General features: G+C 58.7%; 10 protein-coding genes across 10 annotated transcripts; 4 read left to right on the top strand and 6 right to left on the bottom strand.

The window, feature by feature from the left end:
- Positions 1–55: 55 nt before the first annotated feature.
- On the bottom strand, positions 56–1,207 carry BO66DRAFT_96411 (zincin). Its single transcript, XM_025653736.1, has one exon. It carries the CDS (start codon positions 1,057–1,059, stop codon positions 193–195), a length of 867 nt encoding a protein of 288 aa, XP_025503616.1. The 5' UTR covers positions 1,060–1,207; the 3' UTR covers positions 56–192.
- Positions 1,208–3,532: 2,325 nt separating this feature from the next.
- BO66DRAFT_392192 (PaaI family thioesterase) lies at positions 3,533–4,042 on the bottom strand (the record flags this gene model as incomplete). Its single annotated transcript, XM_025647446.1, has 1 exon — positions 3,533–4,042. A coding segment is annotated over exon 1 (392 nt), but the record flags the coding sequence as incomplete, so codon positions are not given.
- A 249-nt stretch (positions 4,043–4,291) lies between these two features.
- BO66DRAFT_452289 (Zn(II)2Cys6 transcription factor) lies at positions 4,292–6,683 on the bottom strand (the record flags this gene model as incomplete). Its single annotated transcript, XM_025651927.1, has 4 exons — positions 6,477–6,683; positions 5,358–6,417; positions 4,556–5,293; positions 4,292–4,504 (listed from the first exon to the last, which is right to left on the bottom strand). The coding sequence occupies exons 1-4, from the start codon at positions 6,626–6,628 to the stop codon at positions 4,292–4,294; spliced, it is 2,163 nt and encodes a 720-aa protein (XP_025503614.1). The 5' UTR covers positions 6,629–6,683.
- Positions 6,684–6,908: 225 nt separating this feature from the next.
- On the top strand, positions 6,909–7,803 carry BO66DRAFT_452285 (SDR family NAD(P)-dependent oxidoreductase). The gene has a single exon (XM_025651926.1). The coding sequence runs from the start codon at positions 6,927–6,929 to the stop codon at positions 7,734–7,736; it is 810 nt and encodes a 269-aa protein (XP_025503613.1). The 5' UTR covers positions 6,909–6,926; the 3' UTR covers positions 7,737–7,803.
- Positions 7,804–8,225: 422 nt separating this feature from the next.
- Positions 8,226–10,069, top strand: BO66DRAFT_429060 (serine carboxypeptidase; the record flags this gene model as incomplete). Its single annotated transcript, XM_025650435.1, has 3 exons — positions 8,226–8,502; positions 8,561–9,105; positions 9,179–10,069. The coding sequence occupies 3 exons, from the start codon at positions 8,226–8,228 to the stop codon at positions 10,067–10,069; spliced, it is 1,713 nt and encodes a 570-aa protein (XP_025503612.1).
- Positions 10,070–10,140: 71 nt separating this feature from the next.
- BO66DRAFT_374946 (Dabb family protein) lies at positions 10,141–10,712 on the bottom strand. Its single transcript, XM_025645625.1, has 3 exons — positions 10,633–10,712; positions 10,343–10,571; positions 10,141–10,284 (listed from the first exon to the last, which is right to left on the bottom strand). Exons 1-3 carry the CDS (start codon positions 10,649–10,651, stop codon positions 10,185–10,187), a joined length of 348 nt encoding a protein of 115 aa, XP_025503611.1. The 5' UTR covers positions 10,652–10,712; the 3' UTR covers positions 10,141–10,184.
- A 435-nt stretch (positions 10,713–11,147) lies between these two features.
- On the bottom strand, positions 11,148–12,474 carry BO66DRAFT_452271 (uncharacterized protein; the record flags this gene model as incomplete). The annotated part of the gene is made up of 1 exon (XM_025651925.1): positions 11,148–12,474. Exon 1 carries the CDS (start codon positions 12,441–12,443, stop codon positions 11,148–11,150), a length of 1,296 nt encoding a protein of 431 aa, XP_025503610.1. The 5' UTR covers positions 12,444–12,474.
- A 630-nt stretch (positions 12,475–13,104) lies between these two features.
- Positions 13,105–15,161, top strand: ilv3C (putative dihydroxy-acid dehydratase; the record flags this gene model as incomplete). Its single annotated transcript, XM_025648777.1, has 5 exons — positions 13,105–13,516; positions 13,590–13,801; positions 13,855–14,859; positions 15,094–15,116; positions 15,152–15,161. 5 exons carry the CDS (start codon positions 13,105–13,107, stop codon positions 15,159–15,161), a joined length of 1,662 nt encoding a protein of 553 aa, XP_025503609.1.
- BO66DRAFT_350462 (MFS transporter) lies at positions 15,152–16,901 on the bottom strand (the record flags this gene model as incomplete). Its single annotated transcript, XM_025644719.1, has 4 exons — positions 15,152–15,488; positions 15,545–15,676; positions 15,741–16,732; positions 16,791–16,901. 4 exons carry the CDS (start codon positions 16,896–16,898, stop codon positions 15,281–15,283), a joined length of 1,440 nt encoding a protein of 479 aa, XP_025503608.1. The 3' UTR covers positions 15,152–15,280.
- Positions 16,902–18,190: 1,289 nt separating this feature from the next.
- Positions 18,191–19,499, top strand: BO66DRAFT_471723 (amidohydrolase family protein; the record flags this gene model as incomplete). The annotated part of the gene is made up of 3 exons (XM_025652883.1): positions 18,191–18,625; positions 18,689–19,166; positions 19,281–19,499. 3 exons carry the CDS (start codon positions 18,191–18,193, stop codon positions 19,436–19,438), a joined length of 1,071 nt encoding a protein of 356 aa, XP_025503607.1. The 3' UTR covers positions 19,439–19,499.
- Positions 19,500–19,523: the final 24 nt, after the last annotated feature.

The raw sequence follows: 19,523 nt of genomic DNA, 5'->3' as shown, positions 1-19,523 counted from the left end.
TGGGACTACCTAGTGATTGGCATTCGGCTCATGGGACATATATAGAGCACAACTACGACAAAGGCATCATCCTCAGACGCGTTCGGAGGGGTAGCATGGCAGTTTCATGGAAGACGCACCAAATAAGCACATCGAAATGAATCCCGACAAGACTGCAAGACCAGTCCCATTCTCCCGACCCTATCCCCAAGCCTAGTTGTTCGGCTCCACATCCACGATCTTGAGCATCCGCCCGGACCGGGGCGCGCGACTCCGCGCCTCCCCCCACCCGAGCTGCGTGCCGGGGAACCGGTAGAAGGCGCGCGCGCTGTCCTCGTCGGAGGTCTGCAGCTGCGGCGGGAACTCGTAGGCCATGACGGAGAGCGGGTTGCGGGGCCCCAGCTGCACGGTGTAGTCATCCTGGGTATCCTCGAGCTCCGGGGCGAACTCGTGCCGGAAGCCGAGGACGTGGCCGAGCTCGTGCAGGAAGATGTTCTTCAGGTAGGCGACGGTGCCCGGGGCGAAGGCCGACTCGTACACGTTCAGATAGTTCAGGTCGATCGGGCTCGGGAAGAAGGCCTCGGCCAGAACCCCGCCCTGGCTGCCGCCGTAGGAGAGCACGAACGCCGCGTCCTCCAGCCGGGCCACCCACTCGAGCCTCACCCCGAGCTCGAGCCGGTTCCACTCGTCCGCGGCCGCCTTCAGCGCGTTGGCCGCCAGCGTCGCCCACTCGGCCTTCGGGTACCCGTTGGCGAACGCGGCGAAGTTGATGCGCTGGTTCGGGCCGGGCTTCCACCGCGGGATCACTTTGCCGAAGCCGACTTGGAGGGCGGCGGTCTTGGCCGCCGGGTCGCTGCTGCTGGTGCTGGTGGCATCGGTGAAGGTCACCGGGGTGGGCTTCTGGGTCGAGCAGGTGTACCTCGCTGGGCCTCCGGAGGTGGAGGACGGCTCGTCGGGCTGTTCGTCGGAGAGGTCGGTTGAGGGGTCGAGGGTCTTTAGGGCTTCTTGCCCCACCGCGCCCTTCAGGTCGTCGAAGAAGCTGGCGCGGCCCGGGTCGAGGGTGGCCTGCTGGTTGGACATGATGATGGGCTTGGGTCGGTTGCGGATCGAGGTTCCACACCAGTCTTTGGCGACGGAGTCCAGCTTGGTTGGATATGGTGGGTGATTGAGGGTGTGATGGGATTGGGATTGTTGAGAGAAGAAGTGAGCCCTTGACCCGGAGGATTAGACCGTATTTATGTCGTTCAGGGTGCACCCTGTCATGAGGGATCAGTGTGTTACCACTTTGGAGGTCGTTCAATGGTCTGGACTCGACTGCCGATGTCTATCTCTTCCGAAGTAATTGCGCAACACCTGTCAAATGACTCGGAGCTTTTCAGTTTGGCTGTGGCGCAGGAAAGCTGAAGACAAAGGACTCGTGTGGTGCAGGCGTCTGAAACAAGTTCGTGTTGTAGGCTAAGCTGCCACTTGGGGGATGTTGCAAGGATTGCCCGGTTTCAACACGAGCAGCCGAAAACGTTAAAGAGAAGCCTGACACTGAATCGTTACAAGTGGGATCTTCAAGGTATTTTGAGCTGGCCATGTCTGTTTTATCCAACCGTAGTGCTGGGTCTGGAGCACCGGTCCACAGTTTTACAATATTCGGGACCGAAGGAGCGGCCGGATTACGATCTCAATATCAACTCACATGCCAGAGACCATGGCTGTGTAACCGGCCTCTAGGAGCGCAGCCCTCAACTGGTGATTGCACGACGAGGGGGACTTTGAACATTGCAGTGAGCCTGCCGTGCGCAATTCGTGGATGAAAATGCGCCGGCCGCCCCCGTCGTATGAAAGTGGCCTGTGGCCCAGATTCCGATTCCTCATTGTAGCAGAAGCCAAGATCAAACCAGTGATCGCTGTGGCTGTAAGCTCAAGCTCGGACCAAGAGCCTAGTCGGTGCAGCTGTGGGGGCTGTGCACTGAAGCTCACGACGGCCGCATGCAGCCTTGTGATGATGAATGGTTCGTGGTTCGTATTAGGCTCACCAACCCGAACCTTAATGGTGCTTTCAAATGCTCCTGGCATCTCGAGCTCCTCACGGCTTCCGCCCGGACCTCCCTTCGTCAGGGTTGAGCTATACCATATCAGTGTAGCTCCAGGAGCTCGTGTGGGTTTGGGAGATACGTGCCTGCTCCTCTGCACGTACCACAATGTTCAGTACTGTAGTAAAAGCCACTTAAGACGTTCCGAACTATGACCACTAGTCTGTACCTGAGCTTGACACTACTGAGTTGTGATGTACACCTACAGTGACAGCTCCGGCCTAGTTCCGTGCTTGTTGCGAGGTTGAGTTCTCGTTGAACCACCTGAATAGCCTGAAGAGAGGATCTATGATTGTGACTGAACCAGGTTGCTCGTATCTTGTTCCCGTCTGTGGTTAGCTGGTTGAGTTGGCGTCGATCCATGGATCTCGTATCCGTGTCCGTCTTTGACTTCATACTTCCGTGTTGACCGCCGACATTTGTCGCAAGTCGTGGCTAAGGTCTGAGTCGCTTCTCGTCGACTCTTCACTATATGAGACTATAGGCATGTAGATACTTTGCGTCTTTTTTTTTTTTTTTTTTTTTTATTTTATTATTATTATTTTCTTTACGCCTGGGAAGAGGCAAGGTGGAGAGGCTATTTGTCACATACCGCGAAGAACGAGCATGCTCTGCAACCAACATAACAGCGCCAATAAGACAATCATCTTCTCGACTACAAACTGAGACTTCTGTTTCGCTTGCGATGCAGAAAATGATACAGCCGACCGGAGATTGTTGACTCATGCCATTTTCACTCACCTTGCCGACGTGACTTTCAGCAACGTCTCGGAGGTAGGGCTTGGCTCGCAAGGACACATGACAACCAGACTCTGCAGAATCAAACCTGTTATTTTGCTGTGTCTGAGGGACTGGGGGCTCATGAAACACATTGGAGGATAGGGGAAATGGATAGGGATATCAGAATTAAAAGTGCCACATGGGGATACCATACCCGCTACCAGCTGGTAGGCGATACCAAGCGATGGGAAGCCACTGGAGCCTTATGGTCTCGTAGCGCTGCGGCGGTACCTGGCGGCCGAAAAGATCATCGAGAATAATCAGCCGGATACGTATACTCGGACTGCTGCCGAAGGTGATGCGCAGGGAGGGCGACCGGGGCTTCGGTCGCTTCGGGCGAGTCTGTTGGGCAAGGCGCGGCAGGGTGATGAGGAAAGGGCCGGGGGAGTTTACTGAAGTGAGAAGTTGTTGGGGGTCCTGATTGTGAGTCGATACCTTGTAGATGCTCCTTTGGACATGAAGATAACCCGTGGATTTAAATCACAATTCCACCCTCCTCATCTATAATGTACATGTAGTCCATCCATAGAAGAAGCAGCTCAGCAGAAACAACGCCATCCATGAACATGCACATCTTCCACCCAAAGCATAGCGCAACTCTTAGGGGTTGGACACCAATCACCGCTGCTTCACAAACTTCGTATGCAGCCCCGTGGCGACCACCACCCTCTTCTCCCCCCCACCCGTCTCATCCGGCACCACCTTACAGATCTCCACCGAGACGTACGCCATCGTCCCGCCGACCTTCATCGCCCGCCCGGTCACCTCCAGCGTCTCCCCCTCCCGGGCGGACGCCACGTACGAGACATGCAGATCCGTGCTCACCCCCGTGTAGCTGCCGCCGTAGGTGGCGATGACCATGCCCGCGGCCCAGTCGACCAGGCACGCGGACATGGTCCCGTGCAGCCCGCCCTTGGAGTTGATGTGGGGCTGGGCGATGCGGAGGGTCGCCAGCAGGTGGCCCTCGGTGGCGGCGGTGATGGTCACGTCCGCCAGGAGGTGGGCGTAGATGGGGCTGTTGGCGCGCTGGGTCGCGCTGACGGTTTGCACGTGCGCCAGCGTCTCCTCGGGCGTCATCTTGGGAGCGGTTGCCATTGTTGATGGTGTGAGAGAATTGAGCCCGAAGTGGTTGTGTGGGGTTTGATTGAGGAAAGGAAAGGGTCAACTGCGGGTTTGTTTGGTGGTGATCTTGGGGTCGCCTTTTTTTTTTTATGGTGGGGGAAGGTGCGGGTGAGGGGAAATCCGAGTGAGTCGGAAGACGGAGCGCTTCCGAGAGCCAGAGCCAGACTCGGTCGCGCGCGGCTTGTTCCGTCGGAAGTAGCCGGGCGGCTTCTCCTGGGCGTGGGTTGCGTGAATGGTTTTCCCATCCAATCAAAGAAATGTAACCTGTACTATCTAAGGAAACAGGCAAGTCACATCTAACGGGTTGGTGTAATCAATGAAAGCCATCAGCTCTCATGCTGAGAGCTACTGAATATCTCCCGAATCAACCCGTCCAGATCCGAGACCCCGCTCCAGCTCTGGAAATCACACCGCAGCAGGTCATCGAACAGGTTCAAAAACTCCGACGGCGGAGACGGAGCAGCAGTAGGAGGCTGTCCCGGCAGCCCCGCCTGCCACGAGAGCGTGGGATCGTCCTCGTAATAAGTGGAGCTCTGCCCCTGCACGGCCCTACCTCTCTGGTCAACATGCTGCAGCTGGGCCGCCGGGACGCCAGGATCCCGCAGACGATGGCGCACCGGCGACGACGCGGTCTCCCCGGGGCCCGCCGGGCTCTTGAGCAGCCGCTGCACTGTCACGTTGGACAGCTGGGCGATGCAGTCGCGCGCGCTGGCGGCCTCCGCCCAGTGCTCGCCGATGCTGCCCAGGATGCTCTGTGCGGAGTTGAGCCGGCGGATGAGTTCGTCCGTACGGAATCGCGTCGCCGTCTCCGACAGCTTCCAGATCCCGTGCAGCAGGACGAGCGTCCCCAGGAAGACGGCGTGCACGGCCAGGCGGCTGTACAGCAGTCGGCCGGCGTCGTACAGATCGCCGAAGCACTGCAGCAGCATGAAGGCGTGCTGGACGCACAGATCCAGCATCTCCGGGGCGGGAGCAGGGATCGCCGGGCTGGGGCGCAGCAGGAGCACCATCGTCTCGTGGTACTTGGCGTGGCAGTACGGGGTCATCCCGGTGTTGTCTTGATCCCGGGGGTGCTGCGGCACGGCGGCATGCCACTCTTGCAGGGATCGCATCATGTCCCGCTGCCAGCCGAAGATGTCTTTCACGGGCGGGTATGCGTAGGCGGGCGCGTCGCGGCAGATGCTGTGCATGACGTATTTGATTTCGGAGTTGAGCTGTGCCAGTTTGAAGAGGTGGATTGAATAGGACATGTGGGATGGCGCGTCCAGCGATACGGGCTGGTTGGCAGTGCGGTTCATGAGGTTGCGGTCGGGAATATCCAGGGGGAACTGTCGTTGGTTAGTACAGCATCAATAGTAAGTACGAGATTCTAGTATGAAGGCTCAGGCGTACCCGGATCTCACACGCTTCGTCCCTGAGTCCGATCGGTCGACCCATCATGGTGCAGACCGTGCGGTCAAATGTGTACGCCACCCAGAACACCCGCGTCCGCATCTCCTGGGTGAACAGAGAAATCTGGTAGGACGGAGAGGCGCGAACGTCGCGTTGCAGCCCCAAGTCTATCACGCTTGCCAGGCACTGGTAGTTCAGATTCCAGATGTTGACGTTGCAAGAGGGGTTGTACAGGGCGTAGACCATGAGCAGCAACAAGCACTGCAGCGCAGCCATCGACCCATCGTGGCAAACGTAGTCCACGTACTTCATCGCTGACGCATAGTAGCCTTCCACCGGGAGCTGGAGCTTGCATTGACGGGAGAGGTTCAGGGACGCGATCGCCAAAACCATATACACCTGAAACGTGCTGGTTGGGTTTTCCTCCGGGGCGCTGTACACTTCATTCAGCAGTTCAATGTGACGCTGCTCGTGTAGGAATGGGTACAGGAGGTGGACGGTTCGAAAGTACGTGGTCGAGAGCTCGACAGCGACCTCTTTCTGGGGTGGCAGCGTGGCTGGCGGGTTCAGCAACTCGACGGGGAGGTGAGACAGATTGCCGCTGGAGGAGGATTCCTGCCGGCCGCGCCACCCTGTATTCGAGAAGATGCGCTTGGCGAAGAAGTATCCGCTTGACGGGCCGATGTAACGGGGATCAGTCCCACGGGAGAGAGACACCAGACCGATCTCGTGGGCTTGGTGTGGCTCGTCCTGCATGGGGGCATGATGTGAGATCGACTGGTCGGGGGTGGGTAGGGTGGCTGCGTTCCCCTCCGCCACGACAGCTGTAGCCTGGGAGATTGACTGATCGGGCGTCGGCAGAGTGGCTTGACTAGCTTCAAGAGGGTTTTGCTGCGATGCTTGCGGAGATGCATGGTTCTGCTGCAAACTATCGTCCACGATTGACTCGTCTAGGGTCTCTGAGTGCCGCTCCGGGCCATTACTCAGGTCGACATTCGAGCATTTCTCTCGAACAATCGACTCCAGCCACTTGATCCTATTTTCCATGTTCGCAATGTACCTACAGCTATCGTATTAGTATGGGGAATTAGGCTCTCTCGAATTACGGCAGCGACTAACGAGCGGTGCACTTCCTGCTTTCCATCATTAACGCAAGCAACGCCCGATTTCCGGCATGCGCCACAGGTAGGGGTGATGCCATCGCAACGAATCTTGCGACGCTGGCAGCGTCTGCAGGCGGCGCGATTGCGCGCGCGTCTGGAGGAGTCCATCAGGTGCAATATATGGAGAAGAGTCTGGCATTAGGCACTATGCAACCAATGCATGGATCAAACGGAGACTCGCCGCGAGGGGATGTGAAGATTAGCACGGCCGGGGAAAATCCGTTAGCCCGTTCCAATCTTGTGGTCCTCGTGGCGGATGCGGACCGGACAGCATCCGAGGGTAGCGGATACGATCCGCCGACGATAAGCCCTGATAAGAGCCGGCTGTTAGTAGGAGCTTGGCTTTTCTTCTTACAAAGTATATCCAAAATATCAAAATATTGCTTTCATCTCCACACATCACATCATGCTCCGCTTAGACGGCAAAGTCGTCCTGATCACCGGCCTGGGCCAAACCACCGAGGAAGGCTGGGGCATCGGGGCGGCCATCGCCGCCAAACTGGCCCAGCAGGGCGCCCTCATCTACGGCGGAAACCGCTCGCTCGCCTCCGCGCAACGCACCAAGTCCCGCATCGAGGAGGCCGGCGGCGTGTGCGATGTCCAGGAGACCAACGTCACCGACTCCGCCTCCGTACAAGCGCTGGTCGACGCCTGCATGCGCAAGCACGGTCGTATCGACATCCTCGTCAACAACGTCGGCAAGTCCGAGCCGGGGGGTCCGGCCACCATGGCCGAAGACGTCTGGGACGCGCAGGTGGAGCTGAATCTCAAGAGCATCTATCTGACCTGTCACCATGTCTTGCCGATCATGGAGAAGCAAGCGACCGGGGGATCGGTCGTCAATGTGTCGAGCATTGCGGGGCTGCGGTACATCGGCAAGCCGCAGGTCGCGTACTCGGCCACCAAGGCGGCGATCATGCAGTTCACCAAGGCGACGGCGGTCATCTATGCGGCCAGGAAGGTGCGGTTGAACACGGTGGTGCCGGGGCTGATCTATACCCCGTACACGCAGCAACTGGCGAAGCGGTATGCGCCCGGCGGGGATGAGGAGGAGTACATGCGGAAGCGGGACGCACAGGTGCCCATGGGTCGCATGGGCGATGCCTGGGATGTAGCCAATGCGGCGGTCTTCCTTGCCTCGGATGAGGCCCGGTATATCACGGGGCAGGAATTGGTGGTAGATGGAGGCATCACCTCGTCAACGGGGAGAGTGTGAGTGAGATTCGATGTAAAATAGATGGTTGCGGATAATCATTGCTGGCTTGAAGTTCTCTGAAATTATTCTGCTGCCAAATGCACGCAATGCTTAAGTGACGACATATAATCTAGTTAACTAGACATCAAATATCTCCTACGGACTCCGGAGGAGCATTACATATAAGCATCGAGCAATCATCAACAAATACCCCAAAGGAGTTTAATTGATAGCGAGGTGATGCAATCTGATCCGCATTGTGCTGATAAGAGGGGGAAGGCAAGCCTCTGATTTGCGCGTCCAGAGCCGAGGTTACACCGCTAATTGGGGCAATTTGTTGACTCCACTGCATTGCATTGCTCCAGCCTCCTCCAGGCTCCACTCCTTTCATCTTCCCCGATACCCTGGAGATAACGCCTGGTGATGCTAGCATAAAAGCCAAGCCAAGCCCCCTGCCATTGAATACGATACTAAATAACTTGTACTTCCAGTGTTCAGAGCATCGTGACAATGCGATCTCTCTGGTCTGTCGCATTGCTGGGTGCCTGGCCACTCACCCAGGCCCAATTTGTTGCCCCTCCGACGGACCTGATCTCCACCAAAGGCTATCTCGATGTCCCCGTTCGGTACAAGCAGGTCCCCAACGGGATTTGCGAAACTGATCCCAGTGTGAAGAGTTTCTCTGGCTACTTCGATGTGGCCGAGGACGAACACATCTTCTTCTGGTTCTTCGAAGCGCGGAACCAAGATCCCCAAGACGCCCCGCTGACGGTGTGGATCAATGGAGGTAGACCAACCCTGGTGAACTATCGCTTGCCATACAATTCTGATATCAAAACTTCCAGGTCCTGGGTCGTCGTCCATGATCGGTCTTTTCCAGGAGAACGGCCCCTGTGGAGTCGACGCGAATGGCTCCGTGTACAACAACCCGTACTCGTGGTCGAATGCGAGCAACATGCTGTACATTGACCAGCCGGTGCAGACCGGGTTCTCCTACAGCATCCCCGTCCCGGGCTACGTCGACTCCGAGACCAGCAACGTGATCAGCCTGCCCTCGACCAGCTGCCCGGACTATGCGGCCGGCCTCTCGTGTGGCACCTACTCGTACCCCAACATCAGCCTGACGGCCAACTCGACCGACAACGCCGCCCCCAACTTCTACCGGGCGCTGCAGGGCTTCATGGGCGCCTTCCCGCAGTACTCGCGCGAATCCTTCCACTTCACCACCGAGAGCTACGGGGGTCACTACGGGCCCGTCTTCAACGAGTACATCGAGCAGCAGAACGCCCATCTCCCGCACGGGGCCAAGAAGATCCAGCTGGAGAGCGTGATGATCGGGAACGGATGGTACGACCCGATCATCCAGTACCAGGCCTACTATAACTTCACCGTGAGCCTCTCTTCCTTGCGTCATATACACAGTTCAAAGACTCACTAACCCCCCCCCCCCCCCCAACCACCAGGTCTACCCCGGCAACACCTACGACTACCGGCCCTACAACGCCTCGATCAGCGCCCTCCTGTACAACAACGTCTACGGACCGGGCAACTGCCTAAGCCAGCTGCGCGACTGCGCGGCGCGCGGCACGGACGCGATCTGCAGCACGGCGGACTCGTTCTGCGCGAACGAGGTGGAGAGCATCTACGACCTGTACCTGGGGCGGGACGAGTACGACATCCGGGAGCTGACGCCGGACCCGTTTCCCTACGAGTTCTACGTGGACTACCTGAACACGGCGCGGGTGCAGGCGGCGATCGGGGCGTTCGTCAACTTCACGGAGAGCAACAACGCGGTGTACGAGGCGTTCTCGGCGACGGGCGACGACGGCCGCCGCATGCGCACCACCGCCGACGTCGCCGCCCTGCTCCGCCAGGGCGTCGCCGTCGCCATGTACGCCGGCGACGCCGACTACAACTGCAACTGGCTGGGCGGCGAGGCCGTCGCCGCCGCGGTGGGCGCCCCCGGCTTCGCGGCCGCGGGCTACACGAACATCACGACCTCGGACGCGGTGGTGCACGGCCAGGTGCGCCAGGCCGGCCGTTTCGCCTTCGTGCGCGTCTACGAGAGCGGCCACGAGGTCCCCTTCTACCAACCTCTGCTGGCGCTGGAGATGTTCGAGCGGGTCATCTCGGGCAAGGACGTGGCGACGGGGACCGTGGATGCCGGGACGGAGGGGTACAGGACGATCGGGTCGGTCAAGAGCACCTACCGCGAGGGCAATGGGACCGTGCAGTGGGAGGTGCTGGATCCGCTGGCGACGTACAACACGACGACCAACAGGCCGAACCCGATCGGTGGGAAGCGGGCAAGGAGGCAGGGGTGGCGGAAGAGTGCGCTGCGGTTGCAGATGTAGTCTGTCGTCTTTTGATTGGAGTACAACGTATGCTTCATGCGGATCTATCTTCACTATTATTGACAAATCTACCAAATACAAAGTGCCTCCGCCCCACTATCCCCCGTAGTCAAATTCATACCGCAAACTGACACATATACTCATCCTCCGGATCGACCTCGAAGTCGAACCGCACGAGGTCCTCTTTGTACGGGAACATATACGTCGACGTCACCCTGTCCCCGTAAATTAGCCTGGACACACACGGAATTGACACGGGAGTGGAAGACAAACCAGTGATGCTCCTGACTCGCCTGGTACTCCGCCAACGCCGCCAGATTCTCATGGTAGCTCACCAGCGCGATCTGGAACCCCTTGCTGCGGTCGATCGGGTCCGTCACGCTGGGTCCCCCGACGATGAGCCGGCCATCCTTGACGCACGGGAGACTCTTGAGCTTCTTGAGCTCGGTGACGAAGGTCTTTTTGTGCTCGTCGCTCACGTCGGAGCGGAATTTAAAGAGGACTGCGGAGGCTCATGGGTTAGGATGGGTGCGGTTTGGGAAGGTGGTTGCGGGGGAACGGACCGATGTGTACGAGGGTCATGGTTGATGCTTGTGGGAGTCTGGAGATAAACAGGATATTGAGGTTGATGTGAGAGTTGCTGCGTTGGAACCTGTTGCATCTTTTGGGTATTTGGGTAAATTTAAGACGGCTTCGTTGATCGGAAGCGGGCCGAGGCCGAGGGGGGGTCTCTGTATCGGCCGATACACGCGGATACGTCCCGCATCGCTCTTGACTATGCGCTTGGAGGTACTTGGAGTGTATTTTTGGTACTTTTGGTATAGTCGGGTAGTGGGCGGCCGACCGGCGAGACTTGGTATTATGAAAGGTGTTTGGGGGTCTTACTTTCTGTATTATGACGGTGTTGTTCTCAACCATCGGACAGCCTCGGAGACTGCTGTCCTCCACCGAGACGACCCCATGGGAACCTCGTGCATTCTGCAAACCCCTCTACCGGTTTCCCTGATTGACTTGGCACCAACATGAATCTATAAGCAACTTTGAAACAAAGACAGAACTTCATTCCTACACGTCTCTACTACCATGGCCTTCTGCACTGCTGCCGATGCCAGATCTGATAGTGGGCGTGCTGGTTGCAAGTCCCATATCGATAGAACAGGGGGGGTTCGCGGGCATTCTTGATGGCTCGCCAGACGGCGTGGAATGCCCGGTCGATGTTCGGGTTGTCGTCGAGCTGCAGCTCCAGCCAATCGCCGACGCCTTCCATCTCCAACTTGACGTGCTCCGAGAGACTCTGGTCCTCGTCGAGGTGGTTCACGTCGAAGGCAAAGAGCATGTACGCGGTGAAGAGCCGGATCCAATAATGGTTCACCCACTGGCCCCTGTGCCGCATGATGAGCCGCACGAGGTTCTCCACGGCTTTGGCCGGGGTCAGCATGTTGACCGGGTAATGCTTGGGGTTCTGCCGGCCCCGGAAGTCGAGCAGCCCGGCGCCCGCGGCGGGCAGATGGCTGGACGAGGTGGTTCGGTAGCTCGAGGTCCCCGGGGCGCTCCGCGGGCTGCGCTGCGACAGCGGCCACAGGAAGGCCGGTTCGTCCCCGTGCGCTGCCGGGCCGCAGGGCGGGTCTGGGAGGGCCGGGTGGATCACAGCCTTCATGGGATACAGAAAGACCCCGCGCGACTGCTCCAGATCCCAGGCCGACTTGGGGTAGCGGTGATCGGTGTGGAAGTGAAACGCCGGCCGCGGGTAGGCGCGGTGCGCTGGCTTGTCGCGCCGCAGGACGGCGCACCGGACATTCTTCTGGCGGAGGGACCGCCGCTTCCCCTCCGAAGAGGCCTTGTCGCTCTCCTCCCCCTCCTCCTCGCTGTCGCTCTGCCCCAGCATCTCGCTCCACGCCGCCGTGCGCGGGCAGGCCGGGCAGGCCGGGAAGCCGTCCGCCCGCAGGATCTCCGCCGCCTGGTCGAGGAGCGGCTCGGGGATCGCCCATTCGGAATTCTGGACGTTGATTGGCACGCCCGCGTAGGAGGCGGCCATCTCGCCGGCCACGGTGGCCTTGATGCGGTTCGTGCCAAGCAGATAGGACATCCGGCGGTGCAGCTCGGGACTGTCCGGCGCATCCACGGGGAAATACACCCGCGGCGGAGGCACGGGCTTCCTGTCTTTCGCCTTGAGACCCGGGGTCTGGTCCAACCAGTAGGGAATCTTGGCCAGCGACACCTCGTCGGGTCCCACTATGTTGACGCTCGAGACGGTTTCATTATCGGAGTCAGACGAGGTATCCGAGTCCCAGTCGGGGAGCCCGTAGTCCAGATTCGTGGCCCGGCATTGGGAGGCAAATTCTTTCTGTGCAGACTCTGTCTGTAGGGTGGCCATTTTGACCTAGCTGTGAGATTCGTACGGAAATAAAAGATATTGTGACTATGTGGAAGGAGCGACACTACGACTGATCTGGGAGGGGGGCTTATATACTGTATGTATATCCTGCGAATTTGGTGTTTGTAGTGGTGTGAAAGTTTGTTGCATGCCTTGTCATATTGCTCACTTTGTTGTCCTTCAATTCGCCAATGAGCTTCATCTTATATACAAAGGCCCACGTTCTGAGATGGATCGTGGTGATATATGAGAGGGTCGGGATGTTTACCCGTTTCTTTGAGCCCCAATTCGCTACAGTATGTTTCCATTGTTAGGGTTCCCATGCTCCTTTGTCTGTACGTCTTTGTGCGACCAAATGATTGTGCTCACTGTAGCCATAGAATGACTAAGGCTGGCATTCTAGACTGCATTGGACGATTCCAACTCCAGCCAATCCAGATAGGCGTAAATGACATTGCGCCATGCCGACGGAAATGAAAAGCGTCGAAGCGTCGAAGCGTCGAAGCGGGGAGCTCGGATCTCTCCCGCTTTGCTGCTCGGAGAAGTTTCCGCCTCGGTTTATCCCCAGCCGACCCCGCATTGTCTCATAAAGCTGCACGTTTGGCAACATCCAGGAATCAAACTATCAGCTTCGTTTACCCATTACCCACTAAATGCGAGAATGGAGCCAACGGAACCACCAAACCAGGACTATGAGCTCCAGCAACCCATCGCCTCCACCACCGGGCTGCGCCAAGGGCTCACCTCGTACGGAGACGCCCACTTCTCCCTGTTCCTGCGCAAAGTCTTCATCAAAGCCCTAGGTTACTCGGAGGATGCGCTCTCCCGTCCCATCATCGGCATCATCAACACCGGCTCGGGCTTCAACCCCTGCCATGGGAACGTACCGCAGCTAATGGAGGCGACCAAGCGAGGCATCCACCTTGCGGGAGGCATTGCCATCGATTTCCCCACCATCAGCCTGCACGAGAGTTTCTCCCATCCGACCAGCATGTTCCTGCGGAATCTCATGAGCATGGACACCGAGGAGATGATTCGAGCTCAGCCTGTGGATGCTTGCATTATGATCGGAGGTCTGTACAGGCCAGAGAACCTTCCCACTTACCGCCGTGAACCTGTGCGATCATGCTGACATCCTACCCCCAGGCTGCGACAAGACGGTCCCCGCTCAGATCATGGGCGGCATCTCCGCCAACAAGCCCATCCTACCCCTTCTCACCGGCCCCATGATGCCTGGCAGTCACCGGGGCAAGCGAATCGGCGCCTGCACCGACTGCCGAAACAACTGGGCCTCGTACCGGGCGGGCACGATCGACATGGAGGAGATCGGAGCGATCAACGAGGAACTGGCGCCAACAGTGCGTAATCCCCATTCCTTCCCCACTGCACAACCCTAACTTCCCCCGTACAGGTCGGCACCTGCGGAGTAATGGGCACCGCCAGCACGATGGCCTGCATCACCGCCGCCCTCGGCCTCATCCCACTCCAGGGGGCCTCGGCGCCCGCCGTCTCCGCCGCCCGCCTGCGCATCGCCGAGCAGACGGGCGCCAACGCAGTCGCCGCCGCGCAGCACCGCGACCAGCGCACCCCGCAAGCCCTGCTCACCGCAGAATCCTTCCACAACGCAGCCGTGGTCCTCCAGGCGATCGGCGGCTCGACGAACGCAATGGTGCACCTGATGGCCATCATCAATCGGCACCCGGACATCAGCGGGACCCTGACCCTGGACACATTGGACGCCATCGGCCGCACGACCCCACTGCTGGTGGACCTCAAACCCAGCGGCGACAACTACATGACCGACTTCCACAACGCAGGGGGCATGCTCTGCCTGCTGCACCGACTGCGCCCGCTCCTCAAGACCTCGGCGCGCACCATCACCGGCGCCACCCTAGGCGAGATCCTCGACAGCACCCCCTTCCGCGACCACGACTTCTCCCGCAGCATCATCCGCACCCTGGCGGACCCGCTGCACCCCAACGCCTCCCTCGTGGTGCTGCACGGCAACATCGCCCCGGACGGGGCCGTGTGCAAGGCCTCGGCCTCCAAGGACCGGCGCCTCCTGCACCACACGGGCCCCGCCGTCGTCTTCGAGAACCCGCGCGACCTCGCCGCCCGCCTCGACGCCCCGGACCTCGACGTGACCCCGGACTCCGTCCTCGTGCTCAAGGGCATCGGCCCCATCGGGAACCCCGGCATGCCCGAGGCCGGCATGATCCCCATCCCGCGCAAGCTGGCCGCCCGCGGCGTCACCGATATGCTGCGCCTCTCGGATGGCCGCATGTCCGGCACCGCCGGGGGCACCATCGTCCTGCATGTGGCGCCGGAGGCGGCGGTGCCGGATTCGCCGTTCGGGGCCGTGCGCACCGGGGATATGATTACGCTGGATGTGGAGAGGAGGCTGCTGCGGTTGGAGGTGAGTGAGGAGGAGTTGCAGAGGAGGGTGGAGGAGCGGCGCGTGGCCGTGGTGGAACAAGGGGTGGAGGAGACGTGGAATGCGCGGCGGGCCAGGCGCGGGTATCGCGGATTGTATGAGCGGGAAGTCAACCAGGCGCATGAGGGAGCGGATTTTCGGTTTTTGACGGCTCGAGGGCCAGGGGAGGTGTAGGTCGTGCTGGGTGTTTTGTGTGTATACTGAGGATTTGTTTAGGTGATTGGGATGTACTGTGCAAGGTATGTGCATGTATTGTTTGGCTTGTATTGTACAGCTCTGTGTGAGGATTCAAGTAGGGCAGCTTAGGACAGTCGAAGAAGACTGGAGCCATGATGTGGAGCGAAGCCCCGGTCGGCTTTAGCCCTATATCTATAAGATCAAATACTATCAACGCATATTCAAACTATGGAGCAAGCGAACTCTTCCCCCTCAACCGCGGGCCCCACCTCCGAAACGCAAAGGGGATAGGAATCATCACGGCCGCCAGACACCCCAGCAACGTCGCCGCCCACTGGATCCCCAGATTTTCGAACATCTGCTTCGTGAACAGCGGAAATCCAGCCGCAACGCTGGAGCGGAGGATGATGTTGGCCGCCACGGTCGATGCCGCCCTTAGTCACGTCAGCTCACTGCCCGAGAAGCAACAAGAATGTTCCAGCTAACTCACAACGGGAGATACGAATCAACCAAGTAGTTGAAGCACGGGAGGAAGATGCACAGTACGCCGAACCCCACAAAGACACCGGCCGCAGTGGGTGCCATCCAGTGGATGCGTGGTGTGAATCCCGTCCAGCCGAACCTTCTCCCCCTCACATCAGTATGGTGCTCGTGCGAGTCGTGAGGCCGATACAGAGTATACGTACCAGAAGATCCCGACCGTGAAGATCGGAGCACCGATCATCGCGGGTCCCAGCCGCCATTCCGGGACGGGGCGATTCTCGTTCGCGATGAGTTTCTTGACATACCCCGAGTGCTGGGAGAGGATAAAGGCGCAGGCGAGGACCTGGCCGATGATCAGGCCGATGAAGGGCAGGCCGCTGGCGCCGAGACTCATGTGGTAGACCGTCTGGAACACGTAGGGGTAGGCCTCAAGCAGGGCGTAGACCAGCCCGTAGATGAACGACATGTACATCGAGATCAGCAGGATGATAGGCTCGGTGAGGAGCATCCGCAGCGGGCGGGTGAAATTCTTCTGCAGCAGCGCGGTCAGGTCGATCTCGACCTCGTCCTGTTTGGCGTGGATGCCCCAGTTGCGGGTCGCCCGGCGGATGGCGGCTGCCTTTTCGACGAGGAGGATCGGGGCGTATGTTTCTTTCAGGAAGGCAAAGGAGATGATGCCCAATGCAAAGCCCATCAAGGCGGGGAGGTAGAGTGTCCAGCGCCAGCCGAGCGAGCTGGAGGTGATGAACCCGCCGATGAACGGGGCGCAGAAGGGCCCGACGAACACGGTGAGCGCGTAGATGGTCATGGCGAATCCCCGATGGGCATTGCTGTAGATATCCGTCAGCACGCCGGGGACGACGGACAACGGGCAGGCTCCGAACACCCCCGCGAAGAAGCGGCAGATGATGACCGTCTGCAGGTCCTTGCCCACTGCCGAGCCGATGTCGAAGATGGCCCCGCCGACGAGGCCTAGGATCAGGGGCCACCGTCGGCCGATCAATTCCGAAGCAGGTCCCCAGATCAGAGGGCCCGTTGCGAAGCCCAGGACGTAGAGGGTGGTTCCCAAGGTGGCTACCTCGGTGCTGACGCCGAAGGCTTTGCCTACTTGCTCGGTTCCTGGGGCGAACAGCCCGCTGGCGAAGGATGCGACGAAGGTGCCGGCACAGGCTATGACGGAGATGTAGAGCCTAGCCTGGAGTGTTAGATTTTGATTCTAAGTTTCTCCCTGTTCTCGAATGGTCTTACTTCACGGCAAAGCTCCAGTTGAATGGATGCGTGGCGTCGTCAGGTCCGTCGAACTCAACAACGTACTCAGCTGGATCAGGAAGCGGCGGTGGGAAATGTTTCCCGGCTCCCATAGAATAACCTAGAGCCTTGTCCTTCTCGAGGGTTTCATCATTGTCACTGCCCACGGTCAGGTCGTACTGCAGGCCATCGCTCCTGCTTTTGTGTAGTTCGCCTGCTTCGAGGTCCGCGTTGCTCATGGCGTCTTTGCTGTGCAGGGAGTTGTTTCAAGTCAAAGGTTTCGAAGGTGTTCATGACAATTGAGATGAAATTCTCAACCTGAAATGACGATTTATCGACCATTTCTGTATGGGTGAAGTGCATACTGTCGGGTATTGCGGGCCGCCGCCACGCGCTTCGCCCTGACTCATGTTTCGAGGGTACACAGCGGATGGGCTAGGCAGTGTCTTGACAGACATCACAATCTAAACAGCAAAAACACCCAGAAGGGAATTTCGCAGTCATCGAGCCTCGTGGATTCAACGACTGTTGATGCATCATCACATTCACAAAACAGCGACTGCCGTACTAGGCACACTCTTTGTAGGTTAACGGAATCTCCGCAGGGACAGTGGTTTCCGAGGTTCCGCAATAGCCGCACTAGCCACAAGTAGGTTTCCATTGAGGGAACATACTCATAGTTTCTCGTCATAGATGCGGTTCACAACCGAGCCTCCTAGACCATGTGGACCTGATGGGCATAAGCTGCGGGTTAGTCCGCACCTGCGAAAATTGGAAAAAGAATTGGTCCTGGTGCCAGTCCTCAGTCCTCAGTCCGAGGTCGGTTGCCGAGTGCGCCTTACCCCGCTCCAAATGTGATAGCTTACCCGCGCATTAAGATCCTCGTCACGTCGCGTAATCATCATTATATCGGTTGAAATGAATTAAGGCTTGAATGGAAGAAAGCTAGGGCTGGTGATGTTGCTCTGGGCGCATAATATAATCCATCGAGGAGTCCGCTGTTCCATCACTTTTCAATCCTGGCGAAGTATGGAGCTTCATCGAGAACAATTCTAATCATCCCGAACAAGGCGGCATTTAGCGCCCACTGAATAGAGAGCCCTAAGCTCTTCGAGACCAAACTGCACCAATCATAGGGCAATCTCTAAGCCCACGGTGCGGAATAGAATGCTGTAACTATTCGGCTGAATCTCCCCGTCGAATCGCCATCTTCTTCAATATTAACTGCTTCGTATATCTCGGTCGCTTACATTTGATTGTTTGCCCGAGCTCCTCCGCCAAGCACAACCATGCGTGTATATAAGGCCTCTGGGTGAAATTTGCACCTGCATTTCTCTCCAGCGGGAAGAACTCCAGGCGAAACGCCCAACTGCGTCACAATAGCAATCGCGTTGCGCTGTCGACCATGGCCAAATTCATATACCATCTCGCCGTCTTCGTAGCCGCGGCGGCGCAGATCGTACACGCGCACACTAGCCTCGACTCCCAATACCGGATCGACGTGCACTCCCACCCGGTCCCGCAAATCTGGCTGGATGCGCTGATCGAAGAAGGCTACCCCACCGTGAATGGCAGCTTGATCGTGGAGGGCTTCCCGGTGCCAGACTGGACGCTGGCGGGCCACCTCCAGAACATGGACAGCTACGGGGTCAACTACTCGACGCTGAGCGTGACAACCCCCGGCGTGTACTTCCTGGCGTCGAAGCCCCAGAAGGCCAAAGGACTGGCCCGTGAGCTCAACAACCTACTGCACAACTACACCCAGACCTATCCGACGCGCCTGGGCGCGCTATGCCTCCTGCCTCTGCCCAATGTCGCGGACGCGTTGGAGGAGATCAAGGTACCACCCCTCCCCCTACCAATCCAATGTCTACGTGAGAACCAGCCACCGACCAGAGGATAGTACTGCCTCGACACCCTCCACTTCGACGGCATCGGCCTCTACACCAACTACAACGGCCTGTACCTGGGCGACGCGAGCCTCGACCCGGTGTTTGCGGCCCTGAACCAGCGCCGCGCCACCGTCTTCGTCCACCCCGCGACGCCCGGTTGCGCCGACGCCACCCTCGGCTACGGCGGCCCTCTGACGGAGTACCCGTTCGACAGCGTGCGCGCGATGGAGAACATGCTGCTGACCGGCCAGCGCGCGCGCTACCCCAACGTCACGATGATCTACCCGCACGGCGGCGGCGCCATGCCCTACCTGGCCGGTCGCATCGCGGGGGTGGCCAGTCTGCCGGCGCTGGGGGCGCTGAACCCGGCGACCGTGGTCGCCCAGCTGAAGGGGTATCACTTCGACACGGCGTCGGCGTATTCGGCGATCCAGCTGCAGGCGCTGAAGGCGTTTATCGGAGTGGGCCAGATTGTGACGGGGACGGATTGTAAGTCATTCACCTGATCGAGATTCTTCGTCTTGTTCCCTTTTTCACTTTTGTGTTTATGGAGATGCATTGGGAGGTGGTGAACGGGGTGCTGATTGCTGATGGTGGTGTTAGTTCCGTATGTGCCGGTCAGTCAGGCGAAACCGGGGCTGGCGGCGATCCAGGCGAATGGCAATTTTACCGAGGCGGAAATGGCGCAGATCAATCATCAGAATGCGTTGGCCATCTTCCCTCGCATTGCGGCTAAGCTTGGGTTGACAAAATCGAAATGAGGGCGAGTGAGAATGACAGTGTAGTGAGAAGCGAGACGGATGACACGTGACTTGGGGAGTGAGAACCAATGACATGCAATGAGAA

This window comes from Aspergillus aculeatinus (assembly GCF_003184765.1).
Source record: "Aspergillus aculeatinus CBS 121060 unplaced genomic scaffold BO66scaffold_26, whole genome shotgun sequence".
NCBI lineage: Eukaryota > Fungi > Ascomycota > Eurotiomycetes > Eurotiales > Aspergillaceae > Aspergillus > Aspergillus aculeatinus.
Note: the sequence above shows the minus strand (reverse complement) of the source record. Positions and strands in the feature narration are given on the sequence as shown.